General features: G+C 45.9%; 1 protein-coding gene across 1 annotated transcript in view; it reads left to right on the top strand.

Moving 5' to 3' along the window:
- The first annotated feature begins 18,117 nt into the window (after window positions 1–18,117).
- Window positions 18,118–23,074, top strand: part of LOC135222432 (ATP-dependent DNA helicase Q1-like) — a 196,984-nt gene continuing 192,027 nt past the window's right edge. The window contains exons 1-3 of the mRNA XM_064260519.1: window positions 18,118–18,128; window positions 18,325–18,548; window positions 19,245–19,412. Coding sequence (XP_064116589.1) covers window positions 18,118–18,128; window positions 18,325–18,548; window positions 19,245–19,412 — 403 coding nt within the window. The remainder of the gene's footprint in view (window positions 18,129–18,324; window positions 18,549–19,244; window positions 19,413–23,074) is intronic.

The following is a 23,074-nucleotide window of genomic DNA, read 5'->3' as shown; positions in this document are numbered from 1 at the left end:
GTCAGATATGTATGTAGCTGTATTTCCGAATTCAGCTATATTATATATATATATATATATATATATATCTGCCAGGTAAGTATGAACAAACTTTATTGTATCATAACAATATCATTTTGCTTTGCGTTATTTTATTTCTGGTTGGTTTCAAGTCATATACGCTTGCTGTAGTTACCTCTTCGAATGGCAACCGAGAGGTCTATTGTCTTTGTTCCGATACGTAATACAAACCCTCGGTCCTTTAACAATAGGAAGGTAACTAGCGGCAGCTGGGACGGTCGTAAGCTTCGAACAAGGGGAGAACGGTAGTTAACTGCTTGTCCGATCGTGCGCGCGCCCTCCGCGCGCCCGAGAGGTGAAGAATCACTTTTGCTTTCGGCCGCGGGTGCGAAGGCGTGTTCGTCATCGCTCTCTGCCCGCTTCATCGTCGTATGCTTTGTTTATATTGTGTTTTCTACTAATGGTTTGGTTTGAATCCTTGAAAATGAAAAAACTGTAAGTACACTGTTTTCATTTTCATTACTTAATTATGAAATCAACATGGAGCTATCGCCGTAGAGACGGCGATTTCCGCTCTTTCATGAATTGAACCCTTGAATTATGTCTCGTGCCGAGGGCGGGCGCACTCGCGCCGAGTCATGTATTTTGGGCGAAAGTGTGTAATTGAAAGATGTAAGTACTCTTTTTCATTATATTTTTGCCCTGTGCGTTCGTTGCCGAGAGCTTGATTGCGCTCGGCAAGAGCCTCTTATTTTGTATTGAATAGAATGCAATGAAAGTGGATTCGCAATGCAGTTTTTTTTCTTTCATTTCATTTATTAATTGCATCAAATTTAATTTTGGATCAATTTCCGCTCTTACCCGGGAATTAATCTTTACGATTTATTGCTGTGAAAGTGAAAATAGCAAGTGCAGTATTGTTCATTTTCATATATATTTATGATAGCATCATATTTTTATGGATCAAGTTTCCGCTCTTACCGGGAATTGATTTTTCCCTCTTTAAGTTCTATGAAGTGAATCGCAAGTGCAGTATTCTGTTTCATTTTCATATTACTTTTCACTGCTGTGCGGGGGTAGGGGAAGCGAAGGTCTGCCAGGAAGTCGTCGGAAAGCTCTCCCGCGACTCCCTTGGTATCCGATTCTTCGTCTTCTTTCCTGCCCCCCCGCTCAGCTTCCTCGTATTTTGTTTTTGGGGTCTTCCTTCCGTTCGGGGTGGGGGCATGTCTCCCCCCCCCCGTGCGTGAGGGAACCCCTCTTACTAATCTGTCTATGCTACCGCAGGTGCTACAGCCGTGGGAGACGACCTTGGACAGGTATGGACCACTGCGGCTGCAGGGCGTGCCTAGCATCCACGATCTGCTGCAGAGTCTAGCGAGGTCTGGGGCGGTGACCTTGGAGTGGTCTCCACTACAACCTTCACGGCCGCTTATGCTGCTTCCCCCCGCTGGTCTACACTCCCCATGCTGTGTCGGTGACGCCGTCTGCCGCTTCTAGGGCCGGTCGCCGCCGTACCGAGGAGGGGTATGCCGCCGCCGCCTGTGTTTTCTTCGTGTTGCCTGCCCCAGACTTCCGCTGTTCCAGCAGCTCGCCCCCTGGACAGGCGCCAGTACCACGATGGCTGCCGATGATTCTACGAGGCGATGGCTGGGCCTGCCGTACCTGTCGCTGATGTGGTTCCCGCTACTGGCTTGGCTGTCCCTTCTGTGTTTAACCTGCTGCCGCTGTTCCTGCCGCTCCTGAGTGGTTGCTGTTCTGTCGCTCCTGGTTCCTGCGCCTGTCCATGCTGGTCCTGCCCATGGTGTGTCTTCCCCAGTCCCAGGTCCTTCCGGACAGGTGCAGTCGGGCCGTGTTGCTTCGGCAATAGGCCCGACTCCGGCCTGGATGGAGGACCTGACGACTGTCCTGCGTGAGCTGACGAAGAAGAGGAAGGTGTCATCTTCGTCTGTTGCTGCCTCTTCCCCTTCGACTTCTAAGCCCATAAGCCGAAGAAGAAGAAGGCTGCCTCCCCCCCCTAAGAAGTCTCCTTCTGGGAACTTCTAAGGGCCCGTCCCACCTCGGTGGACGGGGGGTCCTTCTGCTGGTCCTCCTGCTCCTTCTGGGAGCGGCCCGTCTCCCCTTCCGTAAGGAAGAGATAGACGGGGACCAGAGGAGTATCGGTTTAGCTCTGGTACTTCCTCTCGCCTGGTGCTAGCGGCGATGCCGCTACGCCAGGTTCCGGCTCGGTCTCTCGTTCGCGGAGATCCCGAGTGTACGCTCTCCCTCGGGAGACCGTGCGAGCCAAAAGTTTCGGCGCCAGAGTTCGCTCGGCGCCAAGACCACGGCACGGAGCAGAAGGCTGGCGAGAACCGCTCAGGTGACTCTCGCCAGGCCAGCGGCCGCTCTCGCAGCGACCAGCTGGTAACCGGTTTTTTGTTATTCCCCCTAAGAAGACTCTTCGGGAACTTCGAAGGGCTCGTCACATTCCGGTGTGACGGGGGGGTTCTTCTGCTGGTCCTCCTGTTCCTTCGGGAACGGGGCCCGTCTCCCCTTCTGAGAAGAAGAAGAAGACGGGGACCAGGGTGTGCTGGCTACCGCTGGTACACCCTCGCCTGGTCTTGGCAGCTCTACTGCTAAGCCAGGTACCGGCTCGGTTTCTCGTCCGCGAGAAGTTCGAGTGTACGATCTCCTTCGGTGACCGTGCAGCCAAAGTTAAGACGCCTGAGTTCGCTCAGCGTCATGACCGAGGACGGAGCAGAAGACTGTCGAGAGCCGCTCAGGTGACTCTCGCCAGGCCAGCGGCCGCTCTCGCAGCGACCACCGGTACCTCGGGTGTACGTGACGGTCTCTGACCGGCCACGGGTTGAGGCTGGGAAGAGGTCCCCCAGGTCCCCTCGACCGACGGTACCAGCCTCGGCTGGTACCAGCGGTTTGACGTGCCGCGAGGACGCTCACCGGTCTCACGGCGAAAAGCGAGCTCTGCAGGTCACCTGACCGCCGCTCCCACAGGGACCGGGCGGATACGGTGACCAGCAGCAGCTCGTCTGACGCACGGGACCGGGGTCGACGTGCTCAGTCGAGCCGCTCGCCACAGGTGAGCGGCACGGCCAGGCCTGCAGATCGATCCCCACCGCGGGTTGGGTGATCGGCTGCAGCCCCCCACACTGTCCTTGCCAGCGAGCGGGGGGGGATGGTCCTGCCAGCGAGGGGGGGGAGCGTCAGGTCTGTCTCTCCACTACCTTCAACTTCCTCGGGCTACACCGGGAAGAGCGAGGTAGCTAGGAGTGATCGTGAGAGGTGCGCGCTCACGATCCCGTCACGACGCCGCACGTGCCACGTATGGTCTTAGGACCAACCAGACGTACGCGCAAGTGATTGGAGGCGACCGTCAGGGGGAGAGGGGGTAGCGTCAGTGTCTGTCTCTCCGATACCTTCAACTTCCTCGGCATACGCAGGAAGAGCTAGGTATATAGGAGTGATCGTGAGAGATGCGCCGCTCCACGATCCCGTCACGACGCCGCACGTGCCAGGTTGGTCTTAGGACCAACCAGGACGTACGCGCAATTGATTGGAGGCAACCGTCAGGGATCTGTTGCTGGTCCTTCTTCTGAAGGAGGAGGGTCCTGGGAGCTGCTCTTGTTGGAGGGACTGGACGGTCCTACTCCTCAAGACGCTGTAACTTCCGAGATTCAGAGTAACTTTACCCAGGTTATTGCACTGATTCGTCAGCACAACGACCGGGGGAAGGATCGCCGCTCCCACCAGCAGAGCCCATGTCTCTGCTAGAGTCGTTTTGGGGCCCGAGAGGGAAACCCAAACCGACGGTGGGTATGCCGCGATCGGAGCTTACCGATTCTGTCTTGAACCAGAGTCTCTCGTCTCCGGACAAGAAGGCTCTCTCAGTTCTGGCCGGTCGATCAAGCTACTTCCACCTCCTCTACTGCGACAGCGGCGTTTTCTACGTGTCTTCGGACACCGTATTAAATACTCCTTCGGTCCTCCTGAGAGGTTTCGACCTCGACGAGGACTGGAATGAGTCGGAGGACGGTATCGGCTCTCTCCTGTCAGGTGTCGATCAGCCCCACCCAGACAGACGTTCACAGTGGCGGCAGACCCTTACCTACAGTGAGAGTTCGTAACCCTCCTCGGGGGGAAACAAAGTTTTCTCCTGACGATACTTTTGTCCCAGACTCTGAGAGGCCATCGCCGCAAGGCGATGGCTGCTCTACTCTTTCTCCAACTGCTAGTTCCACTGGAAGGCGGACGCGAGTATCCAATTCCTCCCCCATTCCCTCTCTATCCTTACGGCTACGAGGGAAAGGGAAGGATCCTACAGAGATTTCTCTGTAGGATCCCACGTTGGGGGACTGCGCTACCAGGGGGGACCTTCGGGTCCTACCTGACGTAAGCCCCGGTCGTTGAGGTGATCCTGCCCCATTCTCGATTTCTACGGGAATCGAGAGGAACCACCAGCCGATATCGTTTTGACGAATTCGGTGGGGGTTTCGCAGACTGCTTAGAATTCTACGGAATTTCTAGCGCATTTCAGAGTGTTTGGAGTTTCTTACGATCTCCAAACACTTAGGCGAGACCACGGTCCAAAGTGAGCGAGACGAGAATCCCCGATATGTTACACGATAATCGGGAACCTCGCCTATGCTCGAATTCCTGGAATTTCTAGCATTAGGAAGAAGACTGCTGCTGAAAGAAGACTATCTCACAGTAGGCGACCAACCTGGAATAGAGAAGAAGACGGAACGGGATATCCAGTTTGGCTGGAACTATCGTCTTAGTATTCTGTTCACCATTGAAGCTTTCCTTCGAGGAAGACTTCTCCTTCACTCTCTTTAATAGAGAACGAAGGTGGTCGATCTCCAATCCTTATTTTGTTTTCTTGAAGGAAAGAATTTAGGATGGAGATCGTTGTTCAGAATCCTACAAATATACTACGTATATTAACCTCCGCGACATGATTCTGCTAAGCAGTTGAATGGTCCGAGGGGTAGGCGCATATTCCTGGTTATTCTACGGATTGCGACTTAGACGAAAAGTATTCTAATTGAACTGCAACCCGGGTTGCCTGCAACCTCCCAGGAGTTTCCAGTTTCAATTTTATAGTACTTATGTGTCACAACAACACCATTTTAGCTTTTATATTTACCGAAATTCGTTTCGCTTAAATATAATTGCTCGGAGCATATCTTTTTATGCTCGGTGGTTCTTAGCCGAACGCATTCCTTCGTGGAAAGGATTACTTGGCAACTCAGGATGACGAGTCAGCGACAGCTACTGCGTATTGATTGCCCGAGGCATTTCAGTATCAGCTGCCGCTTTGAGATAGACGGTTGTTTATGTCTTTCTCACCTGCTTTGATTGAATAACAACCGTATCTCTGCCCAACAATCACGGACTTAAGTCTCTGATTAACGGGGATTCTCGCATACATGAATGACCATCTACTGCTGAGAACGCTAGTATTCATCGTCTTCGGTATTGCGAGAATTTTAAACAGAGATACTATTCGACTCTCATCTTTCTGTTTACCGCACGGTAACAGAATTCTGTAATAGTCTCTTGCTGCATCGTATCCCGATAATGCGAATGATTTTTGCGGAATCTGAGTTTTGTCCTCAAAATATCTTGTATTCGGAGGTGTACAATTGTTCATTGTTCACCCCGGATTAGCAGATGTATTGAAAGACATCGCCTACTCCCACACCTGCCAGCTCTACTTCCAAACGTTCAGCCCATGAGAAGCAGTTCTTCAAGCGGCTCTCCCCTGTGTTTCATTACTGAAGAACGCCCCGCTTTCATTGCACAACGGACAGCAATGAAATGGCGGTTAGCGTTTTCAGTCATGTGTAAGCACAGGTTTAGAATCTTGAGATTCCTTCTCTCGATTCAGCTGGAAGACGTAGGTTGCATTCATTGCCTACCTTCGTCTTCAACGTCACATAGTGTTGTTTCTCCTTAAGCTGAGATTCAACATCTATGAGATTTTCTTGCCATCAGGGACCTCGGTCTTTTGAAGGCAATTGACTTTCTTTTGCCATTTTGAGCTTATGCATTAAGAGAATCATCGCCGCGCCGTCCGGCATCGGTGACTAACAATATTTTATTTGTTTGGTCTCTCAGCATAACTCTTTAAGGGCGAAGGTCAACGTGACTTACCCGGATGCTTGGACAACTTGCCTCTACTGATTCCGAACCAGTCAGTCGGCAGCTGTCAGAGCGTCCGAGTCAGTTAGAACTATGCTGCGGACTTAGTTCGGTTGTTCCAGAGCAATCATTACTTCGTCTTAATAGCTTGTCAGTATGAGTACTGTACATAACCAAAGTCGAGAAAGAGGGATAGGTCATACGACTATTCCCTTCTTTTTCGTCTTAGGTACTGCATGACTTCTCTTGAGAAGTCAGCACAAAGGGGGGATGGGGATTTGTGACGCTCGATTTCGTACCGATCTCGTAGCGAAGACTCAGAACCCACTTCGGTAACTGACGATTGGTTCGAGTCCTTCACAATACCCTCCCTAATGGACGTCACCGCCGCCTCCGATACGAAGGCTATGCTGCTTTGTCCTGTGAAGGTGCGACGGAGCTGTCTGAAGAAACTCGACACCCAGGATGAGTGTGGACGCCTCTTCATCATTCTCTCGCGTTCCGCAAGAACTTCTCCGTGGCGCAGGTAATGAAGGCAGGCGCCTGGTCCAACAGGACCGCATGCACCTCCTTCTACCTTCAGGATATTGCCCACAGTTCCTTGGATCTTTTTCCTTGGGAAACCGTGGTGGTTGCTCAACACGTTGTGTAGTTAACCCAGACCCTCGCAGGCTGAACAGCATCGAGTCCTGGTGTGACCGTAAGAATGGATGAGGAATGAGAGTGTGACTGGCTCCTCTTCCCATCTTTTTCTTCCCTCTACCTTTGGGTAGAGGGACACGGTCGTCACCCTGCTGGGTAAGGACGAGATGCAGGTGAGCTACTCAATAGAGCACCATCCTATCCCTTTCAGTAGGGATAGGAGTAAATATCCACCACTTCCTCCAACAAGGGGGAGGAAGTGGATGCCAAATTGAGACAAACCCATCATTTTATGATTGTCTCTTGCAAACAGGAACAAGTTCTTGCTTGCTGGTACGAAGAGATACGCTTGCCTCTCTCTTAGTACTTGGCCCAGAGGTCTGACCATTGATCCTGCGGTGCACACCCCGATCAATCGGACAGAGGTTTGGATCCCTCCCTTGCTCTTACGACCAGGGAGGCACTCCAGGGTTGGACGAACACCAGTCTGTTCACCAAAAAGACTCAGATTCCTCCCACCAAGAAGTGAGTCTTCCTATTGTTAAAGGACCGAGGGTTTGTATTACGTATCGGAACAAATGACAATTTGTCGAAAATTGCATTTTTCCTAACTATACAAACCTGAGGTCCTTTACATATAGTCCCACCTCATGCCACCCCTCACTCTGCAACTTTTTGCATGGGCCTAAAGCAAAAGTGATTCTTCACCTCTCGGGCGCGCGGGCGCGCGCACGATCGGACAAGCAGTTAACTACCGTTCTCCCCTTGTTCGAAGCTTACGACCGTCCCAGCTGCCGCTAGTTACCTTCCTATTGTTAAAGGACCTCAGGTTTGTATAGTTAGGAAAAATGCAATTTTCGACAAATTGTCATTTTAAGGACATTTAATCGTTACTCCCTGCAGCCTTCCAGGAGTTTCCGATTTATCTTTTACCGTTGTATGGTAGTGTTCTGACGACACAAACGCATCTATATATTTAGCGTTTTCTGTTTCGCCTAAATATACCAGCTTGAGAGTCTATCTGCTCAAAAAATAACGGACCTATTTCTTCGTAGAATAGGGTAGCTGGCAACCCAGACATAAAGTTAAGAGACGACATTCGTAAGCTGCTGTCACGCTGTCTCTGTCCTCCAGTCCAACTGAGCCACCAGTAACAGATCGTGCGCTGTCATGCGCGGTAGGTTACGTCTCTCTCTCTTGCGGGATTGACTGACTAACCGTATCTCTGTGCTGGCAGTTACGTCTCTTCTGCAGGATTGACTGACAAACTGTATCTCTGTCCTACAATCACGGACTTTAGCCTAAGATTGAGGGGATTTCTTACGTGAATGAATAAACATTGCATTCGTTTTGCCTTACTATGTTCAACGAGTTATCTCTTAATCCTTTCGGTGCTCGTTACCGCACGGTATAGAACTACGAGTCTACCGCAACATTGCACTTTTATATGCTCTCCTGCTTAGGCAAAGCGCAGCCTTATTAGGGAAGTAAGCATACTCGGGGAGGGAATGGATGAGCTTGCTGGGGACCATTTCCTTCCTGAAGAAGTTTTGTTTCCCCGAATAGACTGCAATTAAGATCACAGTTTTTTCCGACCGGGAAACTGAAATATTATTCAAGATCTAGGAATGATTCTGAACATCTCTCAGTGCGTCTATCACCTGAGGTGATAGAAAGAAGGTGCCGGAGATCTGGATAGGGTTTCAAATGTCCTGGATCTTAATCTGAAAGAAGTAAAGCGATTCGGTAGTCCCTCCAGTCCTCGAAACGAGTTTTTGGGAACCAGTGGTCCAGATCAACTCTGATATTCCACAGCTCTCTATATCTTAAGAAGTATCTTCTCTCGGTCCCTGTTCGAGTTTTTACGAGAAAGAGCCTATTATAACAAACAGGCGTAGAATGTAACGATCCTCTAGAGGTTTCGTTACAGATTGCAAAAGTCCGTACGAATCGTCTCGATCGACGGCAGCAACTATTGACTTCCGAGTGGAATATTTCTTTAGAAGTAAGTTGAGAGTTGTGGAGACTTTAGGGACGCCCTTTCATTCTTCTCTTCGATATGTTGAGGACGAAGAGGCTTCTTCTTCTCTGCTCCCTTATTCTCGATCCGGGATCGGTACCATTAAACGCCATCCTATGATATTGAACGGGGATGGATGTTTAGTCTTTTTTCCCCTTTTTCAATCGCTTAGGAAATGTAATAAGAGGATTTATGACGTCACAGGGAGCGACAATGACGCTGATCGCCCATGTTGGCCTTCAGGATCCTGGATTCACAGAGGTCACATACTTCCTAGTTCACTTTCCAAGGACCTTTTCCGAGAGAGTCGGTCTACTCTAACTCGAAAGGTACCTATAACCTCTCCGCTCTGAGTCTGACTACGTTCAGACTATCGAGTGTTGACAGGAATAAGATTACCGTCTTCCTTTTCCGTCTGAAGAATGGGATAAGCTGGCAGTCACAACTATTAAAGAATACGCAAATATGTTGTTGACGGCCTTTGGGCTCAGAGATTTGCGTCTGTCAAACAACAAAGCCCTTCACGATCTTTGAGTTCTGTGAAATCTCGAAACTCGCTCACCATCTACTTTTTGTCTCACTGTTCTCGGAGTCAGACACTCGTGCGAGATCAGGAGACATATAGTAGCCCTGAGTTTCTTGTTGACGAAGTCCGGTTGCGTTTATACACCCCCGATGATCGTTTAAACATGAGACCCAGGTTGGACTGTCAGGCATTCGTCCTTCGGGGACTGAATCGCCTTTTTTGCTCCTCGCTCCTTTCTCCTGGCACCGAGAACTCGAGTCAGGAGTTGGCTCAGGAGTTGATTCGCTACGACGTTGGGGTTGCGTTGATACGCCCCCCAAGGTTTGCTTAGCTTGAATCGCCCAGGCAGTCCAACCAAACTCTCATCCTTCAGCGAAGAATAGTGCCTTATGGTCTTCAGGGTACAGCCTTGCTGTCCTTGATTCGTCTGACTGGTCAACTGGTCGGTCACCTGACGTTAGTACAGACGGACTGACTGTGCATGTCCAGATCGAAGCTTTCAATATGGAACTTAGACATAGTCTGAAGTTCTTGATGTCAAAGCATTCGACATCTCCTACCTGTTAACTTCTTGCATGTGATCAGGAAGGCATTTTTCTAACCACCCTAGATACGACAAAGAGGGAGTTAGTGAGATTTTAAGCCATCGTCACAAGTTTTGGCTTTAGAGAACACAAGGCGGTGTGCTCTCTAAGCTTTTCGTTATGGCCTAAGAATGGAAACCCGTTTTTGTCCTTGGGCCAGGAGCTTGGAAGCAAGGATGGCACAAGTTAGTGGGCAGGAGCCAGAGAGAGTCCTGTGCCCTGTCAGGTCTCTCAAGTTTATCTACATAAAACTCAAAGTCGAAGTCGTACGGACAATCTGCAGTGTTCCGAAAAGACCAGACTTGCCCATATCGAAGAACACCCTGGCTTTATTGTTAGGAGGTGTCTTTCAAAAAAGCTCCTTCTTTGTGTTTGCACAAAGATTTTGAAATCTTTGGATTTGAATGCTCACGAGGTGAGGGCGCGCCTCGGAAGCATTTCAACAGAGCATGGCACTCGGCAACATCCTGAGTACCATGTTTTTAGCGAAGCAACTCTGTGTTCAATTCACACTCCCTGCGAGATGTGAAGATGGCATATGAGATCTGCTGCTCGCTAGGGCCATACGTGTCTGCAGACACAATCTTGGGGGCAAGAAGTACCCACTCATCCTATCCTGTAGAAAATGGTTAGGAAGAGCTCTTAATTTAGTAGTTGAGTCGCCGACAACGGTGACTTCTTAACTCTTAAGCCTTAGTTAACACACCTTGGAACTTTGGCTAGTGGGTCAGGTGGTGATATATATTTTTATATATATATTTATTTTACTTCTTAGCCCTCATGGTATGGTCAAACTATGGTCTAGTCACGTCGTGGTCTCGCCCCTGTTGACAGATCATCTGGAGTGCACCAGCTATATAGGTCTCTACCTCGCTGGCAACTCTAGTAGCACAAGCAGAACTTACGCGGCAGTAACCACGAAGTCAGCTATGCTAACAGGTAGGAATCCAAGATATCAATTATCTGCATATATATGTTTCCTAAACTCTTCTATTCTGTCTACTCCCACCACCAAAGGGGGGATTCAGCTATATATATCTGACAGGTAAGTTTTTCATGAACAAAATGATATTGTAATGATACAATTAAGTTTGTTCATGGACTTACCTGGCAGATATAATATAATCAATGTACCCCACCCACCTCCCCTCAGAGACAGTGGAAATAAAACTTATGAATAGAAAATGGGAATGATTCCTGATACCCGCCTCCCAGCGGCGGGAATGGGTACTAACCACCTGACTCCCACTGCGTGTGTCCGTAAGTTTTTAAAATTCTGTCGGACTTCAGAAAATACAGCTATATATATATCTGCCAGGTAAGTATGAACAAACTTAATTGTATCATTACAATATCATATTAGTATTTTTGGTGCACCGCAAAAAATTCTAACAGACAATGGCTGTGAATTCAATAATGATGATATGAGGGTGCTAGGAGAAACATTTAACATCAAGGTGATGACAACCTCTGCAGAGAGTCCATGGAGCAATGGAGTGTGCAAGCGACAGAATGCTGTGATTGGCGACACTGTCAGGAAAATTATGGATGACAGTAAAAAATGTAGCTTGGAAGGTGGCTTTGGCATGGGACAATATCTGCAAGAATGCGTTATCCAATCACTCAGTGTTTCGCACCCAACCAGCTGTTTTCGGTCATAATCCTGGATACCCAGTGTGTACACGAATAACCCACCAGCTTTAGAATTTAGTACATCAGAAATTGTGAGAGACAATTTAAATGCATTACACTTGGCTAGACAGTTCATCAAATCAGAATCAAGTGAACGTTTGAGGAGAGCTTTGCGACACAACATACGTGCAAGTGATGTCAATGAACTCGAAAATGGTGATGAAGTATTTTATAAAAGAAATGACAGCCCTGAATGGCATGGCCCAGGTATCGTTATTGGCAAGGATGGGAAGCAAGTTTTTGTGCGACACGGTGGTGGTGGTGTTTACGTAAGAGTACACGAGTGTAGGTTAGCGCATCCTCCCGCTAACAGCCCAATAGTGAAAGATATGTGTAGCGTTGCTCCAGAGACAGTGCAAGAGGAAAGAAAACAAGCGTCGCTTTGTTACAACCATGAGTTGTGTGAGGAAGACTCTGAGGATGAAGAGTCTGTGAATAAGTCCGCAGAAGTGGAGATCGAAGAGGTGGATGTATCTGAATATGCAGAGAGTGAAAATATAGAAATAGCGACAGAAGCAGCATCAAAGGATACATCAAGGCTTTCAGTTGGTGAAAGGGTAAGAGGTATACACGTTGAGTGTGAATTCAGGTCGGGTAAAATTGTCAGTCGAGCCGGTAAAGCTACTGGCAAATACAAGAACTGTTATGATTTAAAGTGGGACTTGATGGAAGTATCTCTTGGGCAGATTTGAGTAAAGATTTTAGTGATTTCAGATTGTTTGATGACAACACTGAGATGATGGTTCTATTTAATTCGGATCAAGTCTTGGGTGCCAAGGAAACAGAAATTCAGGACTGGAAGGATAATGATGTCTATGAAGAGGTGAATGATGTTGGACAAGATGCACTATCAGTTCGATGGGTTATTACTGAAAAATTAAAAGGGGGAAAACCAGTGGTGAAAGCTCGTTTAGTTGCGAGAGGTTTTGAAGAAGACAGCACAGATTTGAAAAAAGATTCTCCTACGTGCTCCAAGGAGGCGGTGCGTTTGGCTTTGTCACTGGCCGTTACAACGTCACTGGGACTGCCACACAATGGATATAAAAGCAGCATACCTGAGCAGGGGACAAGATTGAAAGAATTGTACACCTGCGTCCTCCACCAGAGTTTGATGAAGGTAAGCTGTGGAGGTTTAAAGAAGACTGTTTTACACTTGATCCGGCGCTGTTTTGGTTATGTGACGGCAAAGCTGAAGGAGTGGTGTGCATTCATGTCGATGATTTTTTGTGGGCAGGAACACCAGAGTTTAAGCGCAAAAGTGATTGATCAGTTGAGAGAGACATTCACCATAGGGTGAGCTCAGAGACTAAGGCCTTCAAGTACGTTGGAATAAATGTTGTATCAAACAAGAATGGCAGCATAGCTCTTGACCAGTTTCAGTATGCAATGACCTTGAAACCAATACCTGTGAGTAGACAACGGGCTGCGGTGTGAAGTTTGCAGAGCTGTCTGACTCGGAGAAATCAGAGTATAGAGCTATGATTGACAGTTAAGCTGGATTGCTACTCACACCAGACCTGACATTTCATTTGAGTGTGTGAGTTAAGTGGGTTACGTTGCAATGCAACAGTGTCAGATTTAATGCGGCTCAACAAAGTCATAGAGAGAGTAAAGACTGATAATGTTAAATTGTATATGCCAAGGATGAGGAATCTTGAAGAGTGTCACCTCGAGTGTTTTTCCGATGCCTCGCTTGCCACTTAAAAGGAAATGGATCACAAGGAGGATTCGTGATTTTCTTACGGGATAATGATATGGAGAGATGTCCAGTATTCTGGCAAACAAGAAAAATTAGAAGAGTGGTCAAGTCCACCCTATCAGCTGAAACAATGGCGCTTTTGGAATGTGCAGAGACTGCAGTATACCTGGCTAGAATTCTGTGCAAAATTTCTGGATGTAGGAGCATGAAAATAAAAGTTTCGTTGACAATAAAAGCCTCGTTGACGCTCTTCATTCCTACAAGACTGTGGAAGATAAGAGATTGAGAATTGACATAGCTGTTTTGCGAGACATGCTAGAACGTGGTGAAATTACGGAAGTGGTCTGGGTAGATACATCACAGCAACTTGCTGTTGTCTGACAAAGAGAGGGGTCGTCGACCGAGCGGCTACGTGCTGCGGTCAGCAGAGAATGAATGGAGACGACAGCAGTTAAACTCTCCTTCCAAGGACAAAGAAAGAAGGGGGAGAGTGTTAGTGTTTCTGCATATAACGTAAGATATTGCAGCTAATAAAATTTAATTGTTTTTGTATATAGTATATTTGTTATACAATCTGTGCGCATATCACGTGGTACGTCACGTGACATGCCATGACGTCATCACAAAGAATGTAGGCCGTGAATGATTGGACCTCCGGCAGTCTTCTAGGAACAGCGAGTTAGTAACATTCAGTTGGATAGATTTTTGCGTTTAACACTGGGGAAAGTTATGAAGAAATTCAGGGAGAGCCAAGGAACGAAGATGACCTTAATAGCTCCGTTTTGGCCGGCCCAAAGTTGGTTCACAGAGGTACTGGAATGGACAATAGATACACCAAGAACTCTCCTCTAAGAGTAGATTTACTCAGACAACCCCTCTTCGACAGATTTCACAAGGAATACACCCTCGCTCTGGGGTCTGACTGGCGTTCAGGACTATCGAAAGTCTTTGTCAGAGCGAGGGGATATTCTAGAGAGGTGGCCAGGCAGTGGCTAGGGCCAGAAGAACCTCCACAATCGCAGTATATCAGTCGAAGTGGGAAAATTTCTGGAATTGGTGTAGGAAGAGGAAAGTGTCTTCATCAGTACCTCTGTGACCCAAATCGCAGACTTCCTTCTATACTTGGAAGGAAGATTAGGATTGTCAGTGTCTACAATCAAAGGCTATAAGAGTATGTTGACCTCAGTGTTTAGACAGATATTTGATATCTCTAATAATTTGGACCTTAGAGATCTGATTAGGTCATTTGGTACTAAGAAACAGCCACAATGCAGGCCTCCTGCTTGGAACCTCGATGTTGTCTTGAGGCATCTAACCTCGAGTAAATTCGAGCCCTTAGAGAAAGCCTCTCTGAGAGAGTGTCTAAGAAGACTATCTTTTTAGTCGCTCTGGCAACGGCTAAAAGAGCTAGTGAGCTTTCAGGCCATTTCAAAGAAAGTGGGATGGAGACATGGTAATGCAGTGTGTTCATTCCAGGAAGGTTTTTTGGCCAAGAATGAGAACCCTGCGAATCCTTGGCAAAGATCCTTTGATGTCTTGGGTTTATCTGAGTTAGTGGGACATGAGCAAGAAAGAGTTCTCTGCCCAGTGAGAGCATTAAGGTTCTACATTGAAAGAACAAGAGAGATCAGAGGGAATTCTGATGCTCTTTGGTGCTCAGTCAAAGACCCCAGTAGATCCATGACAAAGAACACTCTAGCTTTCTTTATGAGAGAGTTAATTAGAGAAGCTCACATGTTGTGTCAAGAACAGACCTTCGGTATCTTGAAAGTGAAGGCTCATGAAGTCAGGGCAGTTGCGACTTCATTGGCGTTTAAAAAGAATTTAGCCCTCAAGGAAATTATTGAATCGACCTTTTGGAGAACGAATTCAATATTTGCGTCTCATTATCTGAGGGATATTCAGACAACCTTTGATAATTGTCAGACGCTAGGTCCATACGTGTCCTCGGGTACAGTATTGGGCAAAGGAGTTACCACCCATAACCTCTTCTTTTAAGCTAGTATTTATCAGGTGATGGTGTTGTGTTTATTGGTAGTCTGAGAAAAGTGTGTTTACTTTTTTCAGTCTGGTTTGGATTATATTGGTGTGGTGTGTGTGTGTAGTTCAGGTACTGATCTATTACTAAGCTTGAATGCCGTGGCATAAGAGGGCTGTAGGGTTCTGTCAACACATTGGTCACGCCCAGTTGTCAGTTCCAGTCTTAGCTTCTTTCAACATACAGGACACTTCCTTGTTGAGAGCTCCTAAGGTTTAAGCAGACTGAGAGGCAGGACCTATGAAGTCCAGCTACCTTAGCAGGTAAGAACCTAGAGTTTTAATAATAATTTTAATAATATTTCTATACTATAATGTTGCTGTCTTTGACCCACCTCAAATGTGTCAATCAGCTATATATATACCTGCCAGGTAAGTGTCATACATTAAAAATGAAGTTTTATGTTAAAACAAAGTTTAATGTATACTTACCTGGCAGGTATATATAATTTAATGCCCACCCTCCTCTCCTCAGGAGACAGGGTTCAGAGAAAAATCTGGCCCAAGTGGGAACGGTTCCTGGCGCTAGCGCCACGGTAACGGGGTGGTGGTATCCTGAACTACTAATAGGTTACTAGCGTTTGCCGCGAGATTTGAAATTTCTGCCAGGTGGAACAGAGAATATAGCTATATATATACCTTCCAGGTAAGTATACATTAAACTTTGTTTTAACATAAAAACTTCATTTTCATAGGTGTGCAATTAATTGTTCATTGTTTACCCCGAATTGTAGATGTATAACGGAAGACATCGCCTGTTCCCCGCCCTGCCAGCTCTTCTTCCAAGTACATATATAGATGTCCTCCCTGCATAAAGCTGGGAAGAAGAAGATGATGATTCAGCCCATGAGAAGTGGTTCTTCAGGCAGTACAATCATCCCTGTGTTTTCATTACTGAAAAGCGCTCTGCTTTCATTGCATCTCCGACTTCTCACCGAACAGCAATGAAGTAGCGGTTTAGTGTTTTCAGTCCTTTGTAAATCACAGGGATTAAGCTGTCTTCGTGGGTTGGTGTCATCATCGGGACTTTTCTACGTTCAGAATCTTGAGAGTTACTTCTCTCGATTCGGCTGTGAAGACGTAGGTCGCCATTCACCTATCAACTTCGTCTTCAGCGGCACATGGTGTTGTTTCTCCTTAGTTGAGATTCAACTACTATGAGAACTTATGTCTTGCCATCAGGACCTCGGTCTCTAGAAGGCAATTGACTTTCGCCTGATGGGCACATGCCTTGAGAGAATCATCATCTCGCCTTCCGGCATCGGTGGCAACAGATAGACGATTTGTATGGTCTCTCGGCATAACCCTTTTAAAGGTGAGGGTCACATGACTACGCCTCGGATGCTTGGACAGCTCGCCTCACACAACTGAAGGCAGTCAGTCGGCAGCCGTCGAAGTGTCCAAGACCGTCACGAACTACGCTGTGGACTTTGTATTGGTTGTTCCAGTTATTACTTTGTCCTACTAGCGTGTTCCGGTACCCATAACCATCAACACCCACCATGGAGTGTCGGTGTCTTTATCCACTGCGGAGACGAAGAGACTTTGCCGCAGTGGGGTACGAGACCGCGAGACACTTCGCTGCAGTGGGATAAGAGACAGCGAGACACTTCGCTGCAGTGGGATACGAGACCGCGAGACACTTCGCTGTAGACGGATAGACCAGTATGGGTACTGGACATCACTCCGAAGAATATGTCGGACAGGAGGATGGATAGGTCATCGCGACCATATCCTTCTTTCTCTACGGGACTGCACACAGGTCCTTGGAACTTCATTTCCCTGGACCAGTGGCGGATGCTTGCAAGATGTGTTTCCTTACCCAGCTCCTTGACAGGACAAGTTGCATCTTGTCCATGGTGTGCAGTTGTAGAGGTAAGAAGGATGCAAGAGGGACTGGCTCTCCCCCTTCCACGCCTTGTCTCTCCATTCCTCGTCCTTCGGGTTGAGGATAGGACTCGAACTCACACTGGCTGGTCGGACGATTGATGCGGTAAGCCTATACATAAAGCATCCTTTTTCTGTTTCTTATCAGCATCATAGAAGCAATCCCGCTCCTTCCTCTAGCAAGGTGAGGAAGGAGACTGACAATAATCCAAATTCTTCCCAGAACTTTTCATTAATGTCTCCGACACCAAATATTCTTCACAGCCCTTTTTCGGATGAGTCACGATCCCTCACTCATTTCGAAAAGGCCCAGAGGTCTGACTCTTGATCATGCAGCTCCTATACTCCGATCAAGTTGTCAGAGGCAGCAGGGCACTCCTCCTCGTTCTTACGACCAGGAGGAGTAGCCTAGGTGCGCAGAACTCCAGTCAGTTCTAGAGGCTCACTCAGATACCTCCCACCAATCAGTGAGTCTTCCTATTGTTAAAGGACCGAAAGGTTTGTATTACGTATCGGAACAAATCACAATTTGTCGAAAATTGTATTTTTCCTAACTGCACAAACCTGAGGTCCTTTAACAAATATGCCCACCTCATGCCACCCCTCAATCTGAACCTGGGCCGAAAGGCAAAGTGGAGTGTTTACATCTGGGCAGGCTAGCCTGCCCCACGGTAGTTACTACCTAACCACCTTGTTCAAGATTCAACGGCTGTAATTCCAGCTACGCCGAAAGTATATTCCTATTGTTAAAGAACCTCAGGTTTGTATAGTTAGGAAAAATACAGTTTTCGACAAATTGTGATTTTTGAAAGTAATTTGTATTTTTCTTAACTATACAAACCAAGGTCCTTTACACTAAGTGCCCACCTCATGCCACCCCTCAATCTGAAACATGGGCCACCAGTAAATTGGAGTGTTTACATCCGGGCAGGCGGGTCTCCCCGCCTACGTGGTGGTAGTTCCTGCTTAACCACCTTGTTCAAGATTTTACAACTGTATCCAGCTGCTACGCTGCAAGTATATCCTATTGTAAAGGACCTCAGGTTTGTATAGTTAGGGAAAATACAATTTACTTTTAAAAATTTTGATTTTTTCCTAGTATGCAGACCAAATTCTTACATTTAGTGCCTGCCTCAGCCACCCTTTCTCGCATTTGGCACCTTGGCTGTAAGTCCAAGTGGTGTGTAAATCAACAGGTGGGCAGGGCTTCCCCATACCTGTGTAAGGTCAACTACCTCATCATTAAGTTTGAATATCCATTTCCAACTTGTGCTCAAAAGCTCAATTCTGTGAAAAGAACTTCAGGTTTATGTGTTAGGAAAAGTACAATTTACTTTGAAAATTTTTGGTTTTCAAATTAAATTAATTAGAAGGCTTGCAGCTCTTGAATAAAATTTACATCTTTTCACAAAACTTAATTGGATACTGGTAAACTCAAACCAGTCGACAAGTTATGATGAAAATGTATCTGCTGATTCATTTAATCTGCTAAATATGTCTGATGGCATCATTCATACAATGATTATGTTATGGGGTATGATTATTCATCATGCTTCAGTTATGCAAAGGGTATTTTCTAATTCGGATGCAGTTACATTGGTAAAAAAAAAAAACAAAAAAAATGAAATGTGAAACCTGCTTAAAGCATTACCAAAACAGGTTAAGCTGCTGGATTACTCATTCCATGTACTTAAATTTTCACATTATACTCTTCTTTCCAATCCTTGACAAGAAGTCTCAAGTCCCTGCAGTGTCTCTGGCTCTGTGTTCTTTGCACTTTATATTCCTTCTAGCCTCTTCCTGCCTAGACATTAGTCTTATTTAACTTTGGTTAGAGCTTAGGTTTGGAACCTACTTTAGATGATTCTTTATATTTGACTTAGTGATCTCAGTGAGCTACATACTTTATTATATAATAATAATAATAATAATGTCAACACCTGGACTTTTATGAGATTTTAGGTAATATGGTAAAAGTTTTGTAAATTTTACATACTTATGATTTCATGATTTTTTCAGATCCAGAAGCAGAATTAAAGAATGTGAACAAAAAGATATCTGACATCACTAGGGAGATTCAAGTTCTTGAAGGTCGTAAACAACATTGGTTAAGAAAGAGAGAAACTGAAGGATGCAATTCAACAACAAGTTCTGCTCTCTTAGCACAAAAGGACTGGGAAAGGCAAGGTATATAAGAAGTGTTGTTTTAATGTTTCATGTTTCATAAGTATTGTGTTAACTGAGACTGCATACATTGACACTTTGTGGTGGAAATTCCTTTAAGGGTCATACTTTGTTTAGTTGATTTATAACTATATCTTCTGTTCAGTTTTTTCATGCAAGTACTAAAGATATGTAAGTACAACAAAGCTTATACAGGTTGTGATCAAATACTACACAGTATTTATGGGTGTAAAGACTTTCATATAGAACAAGTCCAAAGGCCATTGACTTGGCTAACATGGTCTGTAATATAAACTGTTTATATAAAAAAAATGGCAGATAGAAGGAGCAAGTGGAATTAAATCCAGGTGAAGTTGAGTTATTAGTAGTAAAACGTTAATGATTTATGTTTCACACTTAAATATAAAATTTTTTTAAAGTAATTTGTATTTTTCCTAACATACAAATGATTTAGCTTGCAGACATGAGCTGGGACAGCTGGTTAGCTTTCAGGCAAGGTCATTAATTTCTGACAGGTAGGGGGGAAGTCCTACCCACCTGTCATCTGCACTCCACTCTGCCTTTCAGGCTGGGTACCAGAATGAGGGTTTATTGGGGTGGGACATGAATGTAATGAACTTCAGGTTCGTTTGTTAGGAAAATACAAATTACTTTTAAAATTTGCTAGTTGTTCCTATACAAATACATACAAACATTCATTCTTTACATAGGAGACTTACCCATTGGCATGGGGGAGTCCTGGGCAAAGTCTCTGCACAGACTTGTTAGTTCTACCACCCAGGAATGTCTTCATGGTCTTGGAAGAGTTGAGGAAGGAATCCCCCACCATTAGCTTGTTGGACATATGGGATGTTGCAACTGTTAAGACTTCCAGGCCGTAAAATAGTTCGCTTCATTACCTTTGATGAAGGCTTGGAGGTCCTTGCCTAGAGAGGGGGAAAAATGCAACCACACTCTACAAAAGACAAAGGCCAGGGTGCCCTTGCCGTGTACTCACCTGCATAACTCTGTCCTGTGAGAGATAAAGGTGTAAGAGAAAAGGGGAGAAGCCAGTCAGTGACACACACACACACACACACACACACACACACACACACACACACACACACACACACACACACACACACTTTCTCTTCTCTCGCTCTCTCTCTCTCTCTCTCTCTCTCTCTCTCTCGCTTGCTACCATTCACCTTAGATGAGATCCCACCTGTCCTTAGGGAGGTCCCAGACGAGCTAAACATCTTGTTGGGTAGCCACTGAGAAAAACATGTCCAAGGACTTGTGGGGAATGTCCTGGAGGTAAAATGGGGGAAAATGTGGTCTGGCAGATGAGAAAATCTGCTACTTGTAGAAGAGAAGCTTTGATGAAGAGGTACAGCGTCAACAAAACCAACTCCAGAAGACATAGCATTTACCCAGGTACATAGCTGCAGATGATTTTTGCAGGTATCCAGACATCTCCTTTGCTGTGCATTGAAAAAATCTTCCTGCTCGCAGGAGATGCTGGATAGTCTCCAGACACAAAGTGCCAGCCATTCCACTGCCTGGTGAACGGTGTAATGTCTCAACAAGCAGGAAGACAGTTCTGAAGGTTGTCCCTTGGGGAATTTTCCTCTGGGACCCTTGGGACAACAGTGCCCAAACAGGTCTGCCTACCACATGGTGTGTGGCCAGTCAAGGTAGCCCACTGGAATCAGGCCTGTGATTTCAGGTGATGAGGACCCTGTTGATCACCCGATAAAATTAGACAAACTTGAGAAAAGGCATACACCTTTAAGTTGTCCCCTGGGTGTTGGAATGTGTCCTCCATTGCATCACATGGGTCTGGCACACAGAAAACAGGTAACTTCCTGTTGTAGTGGGAAGGCGTCATGAACGGTCTATGTTTGAGACTCCCCCATTAATTGGACATCCTTTCTGCAGTGTCCTGATATAGGGACCACTCGGTCCTAGTTACCTGACTAATGACTGAGCTTGTTGCCCACCCAGCTCTCTGACCCCAGGTTGTACCTGGCTGAGAGAGTGAGAGAGAGAGAGAGAGGGGGGGGGGCGGGGTGGTGAGGTCATCCTTCTTTACGCGTGAAATGGATAGATTGATTGGTAATTTTCTTTAAAATGCTATCACATGAATTTTGTCATTACAGTTATATTATTATTTTTAAGATTTTGATATGTAATATATATACACTTGTACCATAGAAATTCTTTCATCTCGGTAAAAGGAGAGAGAGAGGAGAGAGACGAGAAGCGCGAGGAGAAGAGAGGGGAGCGGAGAGAGACGAGCGAGAGAGAGAGAGAGATATTACAGAACTTTAGTAGGCAACACAACACAACCTTAGGTTGGCAACTCTCCCACTCCTATCACATTACTTGATATATTTGACAGCTTGGCTACCTGGAGTTCAGAGAAAAGATGCAGAAGACTGGGATTCTCTTTTCATTCTAACTAATTTTTAATTTATAAACTTAATCTTACTTATTCACTATAGTATTTTCTTTAATGAATTTATTGCTCTTTACATTAATATTAATATTTGAAAATTAGTAAATAATTTATTTATCATACAAAAACCATGCATCTCTGTAAGAGAGAGAGAGAGAATTATTATTTGTTTTATGGGATATCATTTAATCTTATTAAACTTACTAATAGGGTATTAATCATATTAATATTGAAAAATTAGTAAAGTAAGTCTTGTATCATAAAATGTATTTAGTCCATGAAAAATACCATAAAAATACACCAATTATTGATTATTTTTGTCGGAAAACCACACGAATAGGCGAATTTCTTGCAAATATTGAGTAGATATGGTCCAGAGAGAAATCCGCGAATCTGGAGAAAGCGAATCTGTACATCAAGATAAGGTCTCCCAATTTCTTGCTCTGTGTTTCGGCCTGTCAACTGCTCGTCAAGTTTTTACAAGAGTCCTTGCCCCACTGGCAAAGTGGCTATACCTAGCAGGAATCAATGTTTGTCTGTACTTAGACGACTTGCTCCTTCGCTCCCCATCGAAGTCAAAATGCATGGAGGACATTCAAGAGACTTCAGATGGCTCAGAATCTGGGTCTCCTAATAAACAAATCCAAGTTCCAACTATAGTCCCAACCCAGTTGATCCTTTACTTGGGGATGAGGATAGAATCTCAGAGTTTATGGGCTTTTCTGTCCAACAAAGAGCCCTATCTTGTTCACAGAAAGTTCGAAAGTTCCTATCTCGCCTTCCGTGTACTGCCAACAAATGGAAGAGCCTTCTGGGGATCCTTTCATCCATAGAAAAGTTTGTACCCATGGGAAGGCTGCATATGAGACCACTTAAGTCTTCCTCAAGGCCATCTGGCAGAGGAAAACCCAACCCAACCCGATTCCTTGGTGTTCCCGATCACTCAAGAAATCGAAGAGGACCCTCAAGTGGTGGCTCATAGAAGGAAGTTCTGGGGTTGGGGTGCCATCCTAGGGAATCCAGAAGTGTAGGGGATGGTCCAGTTCAGAGAAGAACTTAGACATAAATGTGAAGGAACTCAAAGCGGTTCATCTGGCCCTTCAGTACTATGTTACAGTAGTCCATGACTCCACAGTCTGTTCATTTGGACAACACAACCGGCATTGTCTTCTACATAAAGAACCAAAGGAGGCCATACATCTCGTTACTCCCTGTTCGAGGT

Source organism: Macrobrachium nipponense, chromosome 3, assembly GCF_015104395.2.
Source record: "Macrobrachium nipponense isolate FS-2020 chromosome 3, ASM1510439v2, whole genome shotgun sequence".
NCBI lineage: Eukaryota > Metazoa > Arthropoda > Malacostraca > Decapoda > Palaemonidae > Macrobrachium > Macrobrachium nipponense.
The sequence above is the reverse complement of the archived record's forward strand: the minus strand, read 5'-3'. Positions and strand labels throughout refer to the sequence as shown.